The sequence below is a fragment of the Akebia trifoliata genome, chromosome 3 (assembly GCF_017979445.1).
Source record: "Akebia trifoliata isolate Shusen 1 chromosome 3, ASM1797944v1, whole genome shotgun sequence".
Lineage (NCBI taxonomy): Eukaryota > Viridiplantae > Streptophyta > Magnoliopsida > Ranunculales > Lardizabalaceae > Akebia > Akebia trifoliata.
The window spans coordinates 45,136,696-45,152,320 of NC_141377.1; the positions used below are offsets into that span (position 1 = coordinate 45,136,696).

A 15,625-nucleotide genomic window follows, 5' to 3' on the forward strand; every position below is an offset into this window, starting at 1 on the left:
GGGGTAACAACCACCAATACAATGGTCTCAATAGTTTGGCAGATATTTCAATAAAGGGTTTTGTAACATTGGGATCCTATGAAATTTATTCGAAAATTCCCAATGTAAATTTCAAGTTGATGTTTGCTAAAGTGAACCGTAGCAGGATAAAGTTGGTGTTTTATTTTGTTTTTCTAAGGTCCAATGTTGTTTAACACAATAAGGAAGGTCACGAGAAATGTGGGAATGCGACAGACACATATCATTAATTGTCCTTTTTGAAAACAAAGAGAGAGAGAAAAAGGAATCAGTTGAGTAGGTAACACTAACAACTATTTCTCTTCTTAAGTTAAATTAAATTAAATGTTACTTTCTCATTGATTCTTTTGCATTGGATCCTATATTCTACTACTCATGTTTCTATGATTTTGCCTTTCTTTTTCAGATTCTTTTAGGATCCACGAAGATAAGATGTTTTTTCTGTTAATAAAAAAGAAGATAGTGCCATGTGGACCAAGACTTTCACAGCGAAAAGGGAATAAATTTGACTATTTTATTTTATTTTAAACAACAAAAGGTGAAAAAAGTTGAACTCTTTTCTAGGCTCTAATATTTCTGGGATACACATGGCATAAGTTTATTGGAAATTATCCTTTTTTTTTGGTGTGTGTGTACCAGGCCAGGCTGGGTTTGGGCTGGATTGTAAACAGTCCAATGTTGCTTAGGCTTAATCTAACCCAAAAAGTATAGCACCAACCCTGAACAAGTGTATATATATATGAGTCTCATTCCAGTGACTCATGATCCCGGCTGTGTAAACATGAAAAATCCAACGTCAGGATTAATTTATACATATTTCAATAATACATATCTCGGAGAAAATATTTATACATATTTCAGTACGATCGGGATCATGTGATTTTTCATCAGTGAGTATATATATATAGATGAAATGGAAAAAATATGTAATCATTGTTGTGTTAATTTGTAAAAGGGAAAAGATTTATTAAGATCAATTCACAAGGATTGATGAGGTGGAATGAAACAATATGATTAGTTGTCATATTTCAAGATTGATTAGAAAATTATGAGGAAGCTTTCCTATTGATTCTCATATTTTTTGCATGGATCGTGAAAATTCATTTTGGGAGGAACTTAATTGTCAAAATCATTTCGGAGGGGTCTAATCTTCCCTCATTCGTCACACCAAAACTTCTCTTTGAGGTTCCCTAATGGCTATTTAGCCATCTTTGAAAATTAAATATTTTAAATGATAGAGGAGCCGGGCCAAATTGAATGGACCACTTGTCAACCCAAAGGGCATCAAATGGGTCCATATAAAAGGTGCCTAGTGGGACCAATCGGAGTCGAATGGATTTTGACCAATGATCGCTTCGACCGGTTAAAAAAACCAGAAGGACACTTCCAATGGGTTGAGCACCCCAATTGGTCCCCCAAAGACCATTTTTGAACAGGCCTCTCTTTTGAGATATTTATCTATGTAAAGATGGCTAGTTCAGCCAAAAAGAAAGCATCAAAAAATAGAATAAGCCCCTTTCTTTCTAATCGATTCTAATATATATAATTTAATCTGTTTTAAAATAGGTATTGTGTTTCTGTGAACTTGCGTGATAGATTCTCTTTAGAGTTAGTGCATGCTTCGAGAGAACATACAGTTTTGGCAAAAATGGCCTCCGTTACATCTTGAAGGCAGAATTCGCTAGAAGCACGATTGTGCCTATATTTTTTTCAAGAAGAGTGAGGGTGTCTGTTGCCTATAAGACAATGAGTGAACTCCGTGCCTCAGAGCAATTCCATATTCTTCTTATAATCCTCTTCTCCTTTCTATCCCCATTTACTTCAACAATTTAGTTTCTATGTTGTTTATCTGAACCTATATCCTGTAATGGAGTTCCTCACTTGCTCATTATACTTCACAAATGAAAATCCTATAATATTTACTTCTCTTCTTTAGGCATGAATAACACTACAACCTTTAATGCAAAAAAAAGACTAACCCACCCCAAAATGAGAAGTAAATATTTGCAAATATGGTTAGTTGGAAAGTTAGAACAAAATGCACATAAAAGTGATCATTGACTTTTTACTTTTCTACTGAATTGGATTGTATTTATTTTTGTTAATCACAAACCAACAAAGAACATTGTCAATTTTTTTGAGAGAAGCTACATGCTAATGGTAAGAAAATGGAAATATTTACCTATGTTGAAACTAGGAAATTACAAAGAAATTGGTTTTCATATACCAATTACAAAATGCAGAATCAAAGGCGTCTTTAATCGTAACTACTTCAATCTTTACAAGTAGTTTTTTAAATGGAAATTTAAAAAGGTGGACATTTCTCACCTAAGCACCTCCCATGCCATAAAAGGCTGGGGGATTGGGATGAAAGTGTTTTTCATCATTTCCCGTATATTTAAATTTCTTTATGACATGTAATATGAAAGCTCCACTTCACAAAGTCATTAATCGACAGAATTCCCCAAACATTCAACTAATTTTAATAATATAGTGGAAAGCATGGTTTCTGTTCAAACTTCTCCACATTTGTCTAAGTATTGTTTATATTGCCTGATTTGCCTCTCTAAGAGTCTTCTTTATCTAAGACAATTTCTCACAAGTATTACCTCATGAAAAGCTTGGGGGGTTTGCAAAATCAGCTAACTTGGAGGAAGAGAAGGAACACCAGAATTCATGGAGACACATTTGAAAAGAACTTCAAATGTTTGGCTTGTTCTGCAAAATCAATTTTCTTGAAGGCAAGTTGGGAATCACCATAATACTGGGAGGCTTTTAAATGAACTTTTTGGGTTGCTTCTTCCTTTGGTTCCTTTTATTTTTCCTAGTCTTTGCATCACCATGTTAGTCACACAATTATGCCAAATCATAAACTTCTTACCAGGATAGGGTAATTGTCACAGCTACAGTACGTAATAGTTAGGGTCTAAGATGCTTGTGCCTAGGATGAAAATTGTGCTTCTAAGGAATCATTGGGTTGGATCACGGATCAGGGTGCATTTATAAGTGTGATGCAGATTCCGGATGGGTTCTCATTGCAAATGAGTGTTATTAATTCTAGACTAAGATCAAGGAAGTTGGGGTGGTTTGTAAGATTGACTCAGTAAAAGGTTATGATCATGAAAAATGGGACATTTGAGGTATTTGTTGGCTAGATAGCATACAACGGGTTTTCTTGTGTTGACTGTAGCCGTGGTCGTTGTTGGCAGAGCAAGAAACAATAGACTGTTGCTTCTTCAAGCATTGAAGCACATCACTGAGAGGTCATCTATAAGCACTTTAAGTTTCTTTATTGTGATAGTAAGAGTTCTAAATTCTAAGGGCCGTGTGCATCATAACCCTACAAGTTTACAACTAGCAGTCTACTTCATGAATTCTAAAATGCTTCCATGTTTATGATTGTTCTTGTTGTTAGTGGTATCATATTATTGCTTTCCATAGAACATTCCTTAGAACCTCTTCATGTTTGACAGGGATAGCTTAAGAAAGAACCACTGAGCATTAATAAGAGTAGAGCCATTGGATTATCCAAGATTCTAGACAAATTACATTTTCTACCCTCGAATCAAGAAATTTACTAACAATTAGTATCTCAGTAAAATGTGTGATTACTTTCAAGCTATGAACCTATGATCCAGATAAACATTACTGAAATTAAAATACAACAAAGAAAAATAAAAATAAAAAAAAGGTTCTTTGATTAGATTTAAGTAAAAAAATCTAAAATTCAAAAAGCATCGAAATGTTTCATGCTATTCTTCATAAGGAGAGGGATCCAAGATACAGAGTTAGCAACATTTGCTTATTCATACATAGACATTAAATGTCACATAAATTACCATCATGGAACATTCATCAGTAGAGCAAACCAGTGAGCACATCTTCAGTTGTTGGGATGTTTAATAATCCTCTGAAGAATCACCGTCCTTGCTCTCCGTATATCCCGGCTGCACTTGTCAGCGTGTTCACCCAAATCATCAATACTCTGCATAAATATCCCTATTTTCTTCTTGATCTCCTCTACCCCAAACTTCACAACTTCCTCTTCTCTAATGACGAAATTGGCAGTTTGCAGTAAAGATTCAATCTCTATTTCCAATCGATCAACAAGGACCCGGATGCTATCCAAATCCTTGATTGCAACATAAGTGCCCACTTGCATTGAGTTAATGACGCCCTTCTGTCCTTTTAATGCATCCTCATAGTTCTTCCAAAGCGAGTCAAACCATTTGCCCATTGATCCGACAGGAATCGAAGTTGCAGTGGACAGAGCAGACGCAACAGGTGGTGCTGCAATGGCTGCTGCGACCACTGAGCATATCAGGAACGCAGCAAAAGTCGAAGCAAAGATAATGCTTGAGATCTTCCTCCATACTTTCAAAGACTTGAGTTTCTTATCAAGTTTGCTCTTCCGAAGTTGTAACTTCTCTAACATCAATACTTGCTGCTTATAAACCAATTTGAATGTCTCGAAGAACTCCTCCGTAAATGGGTCCCCAACCGCCTTGAAACTCTTCAATTCCTCCAATGTCCTCAAATATTTATTCCCATCCACCCCATCTTCCTCTTCAAACTGTTGGAGAGCGACATGGATGATCAATTGGCTGTCGCGGGCTCTCTTTAAGCATTTTTCTAAGGCGGTACAGAAATCTAAGGTCTGTAAACTGTTCTCAAAGTATTCTTCCACGAGTTCAAAGAGTTGTTGGTTCTTCCAAATATCTTTCTTGCAGTCTAAGATGATCTTAACGACCTCCTGATTCATTTCGAGTAGGCATCCAGTGACTTGTTTCAGAGAATCGAATGAGAGGGCTCGAAGCTCGACACCAACAGCGAGGGTGTTGATCGCATGGTTTGTACAGGCTTGAAGAGTGGTGTCGAAGGACTGCAAGTCTGGGTCGATACTACATGCAGCCTCATAAGAGCTCAGCTCGATCATGTACTCCAAATTGTTATTGGGTTGGATTTGGATAACTGGCGGTAGTTCACCTGTTTTCTTGCTGAATTGACCTCCCATCAATGCTATTTCAGATCCAAATGAGAAAACAAGCAAAACCCAGATTCAATCTATAAGTGCTACTTATTTTCCTCGAATTGGGTATCTTCAAATATCAGCTAAATAGATGAATTTGACTTGATTTCTCACTTCTATCATTCATTTTATAACAGAGGAAATCCCGAGATTTGATGAAATTGAACGAAGAAATAGAAAGAAACACAAGGACTTCAATCAGGTAACCCTATAAATTTCAAGAAAGAAAACTCCTCTCAGATTCCTCGGGTTCGTCCCAAAAATACCAGAATTTGGAGCTTTCGAATCTAATCTGGCCACCGAAAATAAGGATAAATGAAGAAGCTTAAAGAGAATGAAAACCTTTAAAGGATATTTTGAGAATGGCTTGCACGCATGAGAAAGGGAGATAGACTGAGGAGAAGGGATGGGAAACGCGGGAAGCAATGTTGAATATTTTTTCCCTCTCTTACAGTTTCAACGCGCAAAGCAACCGTTAACAAATAGTTTAATTGGGTGAAGAGAGGGAGAGAAAGAAATTTTGATAAAAGGACGCCGTTTTTTTGGGAACGCCCCTCACTCGCCTTTCTCCATGCTGTCTATAGTTTTTTTTTTTTTTTTTTTTTTTTTTTTTTTTTTTTTTTTTTTTTTTTTATAATTCTAATCTGATCACCTTGTGTATTAGATTATAGGTCAGTTATGTTAGTGGGCTGTATAAATTTATTTGTCAGTTATGTTAGTTAGCTGTACAAATCAGTCTCGTAGTCAGTTGGCTGTACAAATCTGTTAGTCAGTTATGTTAGTTAGCTGTACAAATCAGTCTGTCAATCAGTTATGTTAATTAGCCAATTTATTATTCTGTTATGATAATTAACTATCAATATATGTGTATAAATAGAGGTATGATTCATGTAAAAACTAATAATAAGGAATATAATGCAAGTTCTTTTTCTTTCCAATATCTCTTTACTTTCCTGCAACTTTTTCCTTCTTATTCTGATATTGTGACGTTCAAAAACATGATACGATGAAATGGAGTAGAGGAGAAAATTATATGAAATTGGAATATATATATATATATATATTTTTTCACCGTTGAATTTCATATTTAAATTTGGGTGCTTGGTGACCATTAGATTGAAAAATAATATATTTTTGGAAAACACTGAAATGACAAAAAGAATTTACTGCCATTCTCACAAGTCTAATGTGAGATGTGCACATAACCATAGATGTGTTTCCTCGTGATATGAGTAAAAATCATCTATGGTTATGTATACATGTCCACGTCAGAATTGTAACAATCACAGTAAATTCTATGTCACCCCAATACAACTCTATATATTTTTTAATATGTATATTTTCATAAAATCTAAAAGATTGTATTGTTGGATTGTCAATGTGATAATAAGTCGGGGCTCAACAATATTTTTTAAGATTTGAAATCTAAAAAAATAAATCTGTGGGCAGCATGCAAGAGAGAAAAGTTATTTTTTATTTTTATTGCTGATGTCATTTGCACTACATATTAAACGTTTGTTGGGCTGTGAGCAAACACGTCAAGGGCGTGCCCCAAAAACACGTCATATTATCAGCACTCGGAAGAGAAGACTTACGTCCTCGAAAGAGAGAGAATGAGAAGAAGAGTTAAGAGAGTCAAGTCGATGAGTTTCGGGTGTCTGAGAGATATGGAGAGGTGCAAAGTTAGTTGAGGGTGGTGCGGGGAGAGGTTCGGGCCATCTTAGGCTGAAATATTAGGCTATAACCCAATCCATCAAAATATTGGGCTGGGCTTAAGAAGTAAAATCTTAGTCAAGCCCAGTCAACCTACATTCGGGTCATTTACGGGTTATGCCGAGTCAAGCCCGTTTCAACTATTTTTTAATTGAACTGAAATCATACTATAATAATAAAATGATCAAAAATAATATTTGATTATTATATTTTTCAAACATATTTTCATCTCTCATTTAAAATTTACAGTCTCTTAACTCTCAAAGAAACTAAGAAGTTAAGGGGATCATTATTAATTTATAAGAAAATTATTATATATTGTATTTTAATATAATATAACGGATTGGGTTACCTGTCGGGCCTGTATTCAAAATACAAAATCGGCCCTATGGACTTCATACATAAACCCAAACTCAGTCCATGGCGGGCCAGACGGGATTCTATCAAAACCCGGCCCATTGAACAGCCCTAGTTGCGGTTTCTGCTTGTCAAATGATTAAGTTGCCCTTTTATTGAACTATGATCCAGATAAACATGGGAAAATTACTTGATAGATCTTGTGGGAGGGTTTTCTTTTTAAAAAGTCCTTAACTTTTTCGACAGCAATTTGATAGTCCATTTAGTAAATTTTTTATATCCAGATGGTCCCTTAATCTTATCTCTCTCTTTTTTTTTCCTTTTTTGTTTTTTTGATAACAGTTGTGTCCAAACGTTATGGGGGACCAGATGAGCAGGGTCAAAACCGAGACAATCTGTTACAATTATATTACAAAAACTCCCTTACTTTATCAAATTTACTCAGCACACCTTACTTTATGAGTCCGGCTAGCATGACAACATGAATTATCAAATTGGGAATCTAGCACCATAGCCTTTTAGATATCATGGGAAAAAATCAGATTCAAACAAAAAAAATTCAAAGAAAATCCCTTTTGATCTTGAATGAAGATGTTGAAAATGGCTGACTACCAAATTCCTAAATTTAAAATAAAAATTTTAAGGTGTAAATTAACTTTTTTTTTTTTTTTCATCTTTAGACTTTTGTCCTTTATAACTTTGTGGCATCAAGATGTTTTTGGATGCCAAAAATCCATGCGGTAAGGATTCACTCCTAGCCTCTAAGGTATGTTAAGTAACAAATTAACTCTATCAATTTGAATTTTATGACGTGATCCCCTTTCGATGGTTTGCTGGCTAACAAATAGATAAAGGTTTGGTGGGTAACAAACTTCATAAAGAAAGGTTCTCTTGGAGTTGTCAGAACTCCAAGGGAGTTATATTTTATAATAAAATTGCAACATTTTGGTGAGTCGGGTATATCTTTCTTGATTAAATTGACTAATTAATACGCAATTTATTAGTTATTCTTAGTATACGATAACAATTTTATCTTTCAACTCAAAATTTTATGTATTTCAATCATCAAATTTCAAGAACAAAATAGGAGTTTTAGGGATATTTGAAAATGATGTATTTCTTAAACAAGCCCAAAATAACATTATATAATCTCCAGAAATTTCCCAAAATTTTTACAAAACTTTACTGAGCTTATCCCAATTAACTAAACTAAATCCTCGTCAAATAACCATTGAATATGATTTTGGTGACAATGGTTCTAAGGGACTAAAGCTCATACTTATTATTATTCTTATTAATATGTTTTTTATTTGATTTAAAAAGAAAGACTCATGATAATCGGACTCCCCCATGTGGCATACTCAAAATACTCTGTTGATGTGGCATATGCTAGAACCATAGATTTTTAGCTGATACACATGCACATCCCCATATATACATAGAGTTATGTATCCTGAGGAAAATATCTATGGTTCTAGCACACGCCACATCAGAAGAGTATTTTGAGTATGCCCCTTGTGAGACTCAAAAAATCATTACTCAAAAAGAAAAATCTAAGATAGAGTTGTTAATGGGTCAATTCCAATTCGATTGCTAAGGTACTTAGAGTCATAACAATTACATTTTCTGATTCTTATAGATTCTAGTTCTGATTCTACAATAAATGGAATCTTAACTGCAAAGATACATGGGTACACTTTGATTTTGATTCTCAAGAATATGGAATTTTTTTTTTGTTGTCAAATAATCATAAAACTAACTTTCAATATAAAAAAATTATTATATTATCTATGAAGTATCGATTTAAATATAATTTTTCCACTAAATATATGAGTTTATGATTTATTTTCAAAAATATGAAAACCATCTTTTCTTACAAGTAATAAACTTCTAGAAGAGATGGCTCTTGCCTCTCCCCCTAAAAAAAAAAAAACAGCTACAATGCTTAATTTATATGAAATATTGAAGAACTTTATATAATGTGGATTAATTTTCAAATGTTGGAAAATCTTAAGTATGTATAGCATAAAAAGAAATGACAATAAATCAGTTTCAAATACTCACAAGTATCCGTCAGTTAGAACGTAACAAATTCAATTTATACCATCTTGATTCCTTTTTATGCTTGTCTAATCGGTTTCAGTAAAAATGGGTTTTTTTTTTTATATATATATTATTTTATTACGTTTCCAGTTAAACGTGTAGTTATTGAAAGTTGAAGCCAAAGATCAATGGCAAGAAATTGTAAAGAATTTTGATGCAGCCGACGCTACTAACACCATTTTCTCTCTCTCCTGTCTATAGTGAAAATAATAAACTTTCTAATATGATCACCTGGTGATATTAAAAACACGATCCGATGCGATAGAGTTGTAGAGGACAAAATTATATAAACTTCGAATTTTTTTTTGTTATTTTTCATCGTTTAATTTTATTTTTAAATTTGGGTACTCGCGGACCGTCCATTTTCAACATCTAAAAGCCTGTGTTGTTGGATTGTAAATGTGATAATCAATGTGCCTAATCACCCTTTTTAAGATTTGAAATTTAGAATACACACACACGGGTAAGAGAATCTCTCTCTCTCTCTCTCTCTCTCTCTCTCTCTTTTAATGATGTTATTCGCGCTACATGTCAAACATTTGTTGGGCTGCGAGCAAATGCATCACGGGCGTGCACTAAGGGTGTCAATGGGTCGGTTCTAATTCAGTTCTTAAAAAACTTAACACCAAAACCATTAATATTAGTTCAGTACCAATTCCAAAATAAATAAAACCAAAATCGAAATCATAAAAAATCACGGGTACCCATCAGTTTCGATTCTCAAGAATCGAATGAGAAAAAAAATATTTCAAATCATTATAACAAAAAATTTCCTTAAACAAATTAACATATTATCAATAAAATTATTAACTTAGTTATAATTTTTTATACTAAAAATACAAATTAAAGATTTTTTTTCAAAAGTAATAAAATTTTAGAAGAATAAAGTTCAATTGATAATTTATACGAAAAATTGAAGAATTGTATATATCATGCATTTATTTTAAAATAAAAAATACCTTAAATCTTCTATAGTATGAAAATAAATGATAAAATAAATCGATTTCGAATAATCGTGATTCGGTTCTTATCGATTCGGTTCCATTTTAGACCCAATTCTAATCGATTCCACTAAAAAAGGATCTAGAATTGGGATTTTTGATTTTGATTTCGATTAAATGGATACCTATTGACCCCTAGCGTACATCAAAACCGCGTCATGTTATCAGCACTCAATTATAAATCAGGCTACTCTCGACTTTCATAGGTTTTAAGGTTAAACTAGTTTTGAGGGCCGATAGACAAGCCACGTAGTCCAACTATTTGTTTCGTAGTTGAACGGTTCAGATTTTCAATGTAAAGCAGCGTTACCACGACGTTGGATTTTATATTTTAACGGTCAGGATTTTGTGGTTTTAAACCCTAATTCGCAAAAGGGGGCTAGGGTTTTGTGAGATTGGAGTATAAATAGCAGAAAGGGAACTCAATACTATTTAGGGATTCAAGTGTTTCCTATAAGCAGCTGGTGTGAGATTTTTTGTTGGTAGGTTTCTGGTTTATCTAAAAAATATTCTTAAATTTGTTTGTTTAGTTTGTAGAAGTAGAAGGATAGAGTTGATTGGCCTTTATAATCCCAGACAAAACTATGGTTTCTTACCGTGTTTGTCTGATTCATGGAAGGCCAACATTAACGATTAATGGCAAGTTTCGCTGATAAACATCTTTTATTGATTCTCTAAAGGTGTTTTAATAGTAGCTTTCCACACATACAAATCTTTCTCTGTGTCTCTCTTGTGTTTTAGAATAGATTGATTTTTGGGAGGCATTGGCCATGATCGATCTCATTTGTGGTTAGAGACATTGGATTTGAAGCCCCGTCATCAAATCCAATGGATGGAAATCACGTTCGTGTGTGCCCACCAAAGGATCATGCCTCATCAGCTCTCCATGGGTAGGAAACAAAGAGTACAGGGGGATGATGGGATGGAGACATGGATCGGATCAGACCCGAAACCCCATCCGTTCCAATCCCATTCCATATTACAAATATATAAATTATATTATATATTTATTAATTGAGATGCACGAAGTTTATTTAGATTTTGTATATAAAATCAGATCTGACCTGATTATTATTGGATTGAATTTAGATCTTAATATTGGGTTTCGATAAAAAGTCAATCCGGTAAGAATCCGATCTGATACTTATCGGATCAGTCCAATTCGATTCATATAGATCGGTACCAAGTCAACCCCAATCTGATCCATTGACAGCCCTAGTTCAGGCTATGCTTCTTGTTTCGTGGTTCTTGCTCAGTTTAAATTCAAGTTTTGTGATTCACCACGCTAGAATGGATCCGGTTTGTCTCGCTCTTGTGCATATATAGGGTCAAGGGCCATATGAAAAAACATATGTAAAAACAATGTAACATTTATAAATTTTCAAAATATGAGTTAGAAATTTCGGATTGAGCTAATTTTTTGTGAGGATGATCTCTATGATGGGAAGAATATCTGGAAAAAAAAAATCAGTCCAATCTGAAACTTCTAACCCCATTAAAAATAATTTAGAATGTGGATCGTTGATTTTTTGTCAATTTTTATCAATAATTTGTAAATCACTTTTGATGGATTTAGAAGTTTATTTTTTGTGAGGATGATCTTCTCATCATAGTGACCATCCTTGCAAAAAATCAGTTCAATCCAAAACCTCTAACCCATATTTTGAAGTTTGGTTCACCAAACTAAATTGTTGGAGTTTGTCGAACTTAATACTTTGGTTCATCAAATACAACCAAAATTATGTGGGTTTGTGGTCGGTGGTTCAAACTAGCGACAACGATTTAGGCAGCATTAGTGTGGCATTCAACATAAATCTGTAAAAAAACTGCTCTTCTCTCATGAGACCAAATAAATAAATGATAAGTTCCATGTTGTTATGGTGACCCATTGTTTTGCGGTGGTCGCGAATTGAGTTGGGAACATGAATCCGAATTTGAATATGAAGAGTATATCAAACTGCTATCATTGAAGTCCCTTTTAAACTAAATTTGTAAATTTGAGGATGGATCCCAATGCATTGCTAGTAGCAAACGAGGGATACCACAAATTCAACGTGAACATAATAAAAAATCTTGTAAGTATCAATTCAATTAACTAATGTATCGTGGCTTCAAATCTAGTCTAGTGAGAAATTTAATGTGAATTGTCTCTCACAATGTCTCACAATTGAGATTAGTATTTAGTAGGAATATATTTTGAAAAAGAGATATTATATTGGAACACCAACTTTTGCTAAAGCTGCCCCAATTCATATGTAAATCATTGGAGATTTAGCACACATCTTGGTGTGGTGTTAGCAAAATTTGGTGTGGCAATAGAAGCTCTCTTTAAAAATCAAAATCATGTCAATTGGATTATTGTATTTTTAATTAACATAATTATTTTTTTATATTTAAATATTATCTTAATAAAAACAAGATCTTGTAACTAAATACCTAATAGTCTTATATTTAAGTTAAAAGGTTTATAATTAAGACTTTAGTATAAAAATTCCACAAGTTTATGGCAATGACAAAAAAAAGGTTAATTTTTTTTAATACTCAAAACAAAGCTATTTTCTACAGTAACTCGTGTTTTTGAACAAAAATGCTCCACCTACAATTTCTTTAATCAACTCTTGAAAAATATTATTCTAAATTGTAACTTCCTCCCTCCCAACCTTTATACCATCTAATTAGAGAGAGAGAGAAAATCCATTCTCTATACCAAAACTCACCAAAAAGTCATTAGAATTGACCAAAGTTGCTTCAACTTTATGGATAGATAGTGAATCTTATATATCTTTCTACTATCGTTTTTTATCCAAGATCTATTGAAACTTTCTACGGAATGTTTTTACTATATCCTTTCTTTCATTTTCTTAAAAATCTTTTATACATTCTTATCAACCGTGATATATTTCTCCGTCAGAATTATATAAATGAGAAATGATAGTCAAAAACTCAATGATTTCGTGAAAATTTTAAATTTTAAGTTCATAAAATTTACCCAGTATTGAACCTCAGTATCAGAATGTATTACAGTGTCAAAACTCAACATTACCTATCATTGAACCTCAACATATCTACATTTATTCTTCCTATTCATCAAGGTTCAATGATAGGTAAAGTTGAGCCTCGATGCTGTAATACATTCCAGTGTCAAGGTTAGACAATGGATAAATTTTATGGATTAAAATTTAAAAATTCTATGAAATCATTGAGTTTTTTATTACTATTTTTCATTCATGGAATTATGGAGGATAAATATATGAAGATTGATAATAATATATAAAAGATTGAAAAAAAAAAAAAAGAAAGAAAGAGAGGACACGAGAGTGGATACAAATCGACAAAATTCACTATCATTCTTGAAGTTAGAGCCTCTTTAGTGAGCTCAAATGATTTTTTGGTAAGTTTTGGTGGATCTCTCTCTCTCTAAGGAGGAAGTTACAATATAGAAAAATATTTTTCAAGATTTATTAAAGAAATTACAAGTGAAGGCATTTCTGATCAAAAATATGATTTACTATACATAACCCTGTTTTGAGTATTAAAAAAATAAGAGGTCTTTTTTTGTCATTCCAATAAACCTATGGAACTCTTATGCTAAATGATTATTTACATGCAATGTATCATTGCTTCATATTAATATGGAAGAGATGAATGACCCCCAAATAAATAGAGTGAATAAGAACACGTGAAATATCTTTAGTGGCTTTTGTTATGCTTAAAATTTTGAAGCCACTGTTAGAATAATTTATATATTTATATAAATATAACTGCATGCTGAACAACGAAGTCGTTGTAGTATAGTGGTAAGTATTCCCGCCTGTCACGCGGGTGACCCGGGTTCGATCCCCGGCAGCGGCGCATGTGATAATATATTTTTAGCATCTCCGTACTCTATCTGTTTTCCCTGCCAAAACAGATGTCTTTGACGAAATACCAATGCGAAATTCTGAGGACAGATGTGATTGCTGGAACAACAGTGACTGTTTGACAAGTCATAAACCATCAACGGACAATGGGCTCGGGTTGATACGGCCCAAGCCCAACCCAAGCTTGACAATCACAAACCCATGCCCATACCCAAACCCTCGGTCATGAAATTCTCAACCTGAAACTGACTTGTGTTAATTCATTCATCATTAATATTAAATAATTTGATAATGATAGATAAAAAAAGATAAACTGTATGTAAAGGAACTTAAAATTTACAATTATTTGTCTTAGAAATGTGTTTCAAAATTTATATATACTAAAATTACAAGTATCTTTAAAGAAGAAGATGATGATGATGATTAATTAAAGTAGTCATCTTTTATTTATTATTAATGGCATTGAACAAAAAAATTGAAGTTTTAATATAATCATTTTATGTCAATATGCAATTATATAAACGAAAGCATTAATAATAAAGCAATTATTTATTTAATGAAAATAATCACATATTAGTGCTGATATATAAATTATAGATAAATAAAAGATATAAAAAAATATTTTTAAATTATAATCATATTAAGTTTGGGTTCGGATTCTGACAAATCAGATTGCTCGATGGTTATACCAGAACCCAACCCAATTTGAGTTTGGCATTTTTTTTGTTGTCCTAACCCGAGCTAACTATGCCCAAACCTGACTAAAAATCGGGTTGCTTTGGCCCGCCCAAGTCGCAGTCCTACCCATAATCAACACACTACTTATTAAAATTAAATTAGGATGGATCATAGAAACGGTGGACATCTTCCAATTGAAGAATGTATCACTGGATTTGTTCAACGTGGCCTGTTGAGTTGAACTATATTGTATTGTATGTTTGCAAAAATTCCTAAGAGGTAAAAGAGCATCGAAACTCCCAAGAAATTTCACTGGATTCGCTCCAACTTCTCAAAGAAATTATCCTTTCGGATGTTGAATCACTTTCAAAGAATCAAAAGTGTCAAAGGGTGTTTGGACTAAATGCGAGGCAGTAGCATATAAATGTGAAAATGATACCAAAGCAAAGTATATCAAGATGCTTTAAAGATTTGCAAGTATCGTAGGTGATTAGAAGATCAAGATCTTGACGAAAGAAAGAATTTTTTTAGTTAGTTAATTTACTGAGCAGGATTGAGTTAGTTACCCTTGAGTTCCATTTTCAGTCATGAGTTAGGAATGTGATAAGGTCCCAATAATCTCACTTTGGGACCGTAATTTCACCGAGATTACTATCGTATAAATACTAGTTCCCTTAAAATAATAATGAATTTTATTTTAATCCCAAATTAATGTGGCTAACAATAGTTTGTTACTAATTTCAGGTGAAAAGGGCTCATTCGGAAATCAACAAAGGAAATAATAATTACTGTTACAACATGCGAGCAAAAAGGAAGTATCCGGCAAAATCTCGAGGATTTTGGGCGCCACGTCACCGCGCCGCGGT

General features: G+C 33.3%; 1 protein-coding gene and 2 non-coding genes across 3 annotated transcripts; 2 read left to right on the forward strand and 1 right to left on the reverse strand.

Annotated features, from left to right (window-relative positions):
- Positions 1 to 3,709: 3,709 nt before the first annotated feature.
- On the reverse strand, positions 3,710 to 5,633 carry LOC147407298 (UPF0496 protein At4g34320-like). Its single transcript, XM_086432833.1, has one exon. The coding sequence runs from the start codon at positions 5,030 to 5,032 to the stop codon at positions 3,902 to 3,904; it is 1,131 nt and encodes a 376-aa protein (XP_086288959.1). The 5' UTR covers positions 5,033 to 5,633; the 3' UTR covers positions 3,710 to 3,901.
- A 5,157-nt stretch (positions 5,634 to 10,790) lies between these two features.
- Positions 10,791 to 10,930, forward strand: LOC147407299 (small nucleolar RNA snoR83). Its single transcript, XR_015177167.1, has one exon. It is a non-coding gene; the product is annotated as a small nucleolar RNA snoR83 (small nucleolar RNA).
- Positions 10,931 to 14,001: 3,071 nt separating this feature from the next.
- TRNAD-GUC (transfer RNA aspartic acid (anticodon GUC)) lies at positions 14,002 to 14,073 on the forward strand. The gene has a single exon. It is a non-coding gene; the product is annotated as a tRNA-Asp (tRNA).
- The last annotated feature ends 1,552 nt before the right edge of the window (positions 14,074 to 15,625 follow it).

Bases quoted from the DNA above. Each gene is read 5' to 3' on its own strand.
- LOC147407298 (XM_086432833.1), bottom strand. From the start codon at position 5,032: ATGGGAGGTCAATTCAGCAAGAAAACAGGTGAACTACCGCCAGTTATC.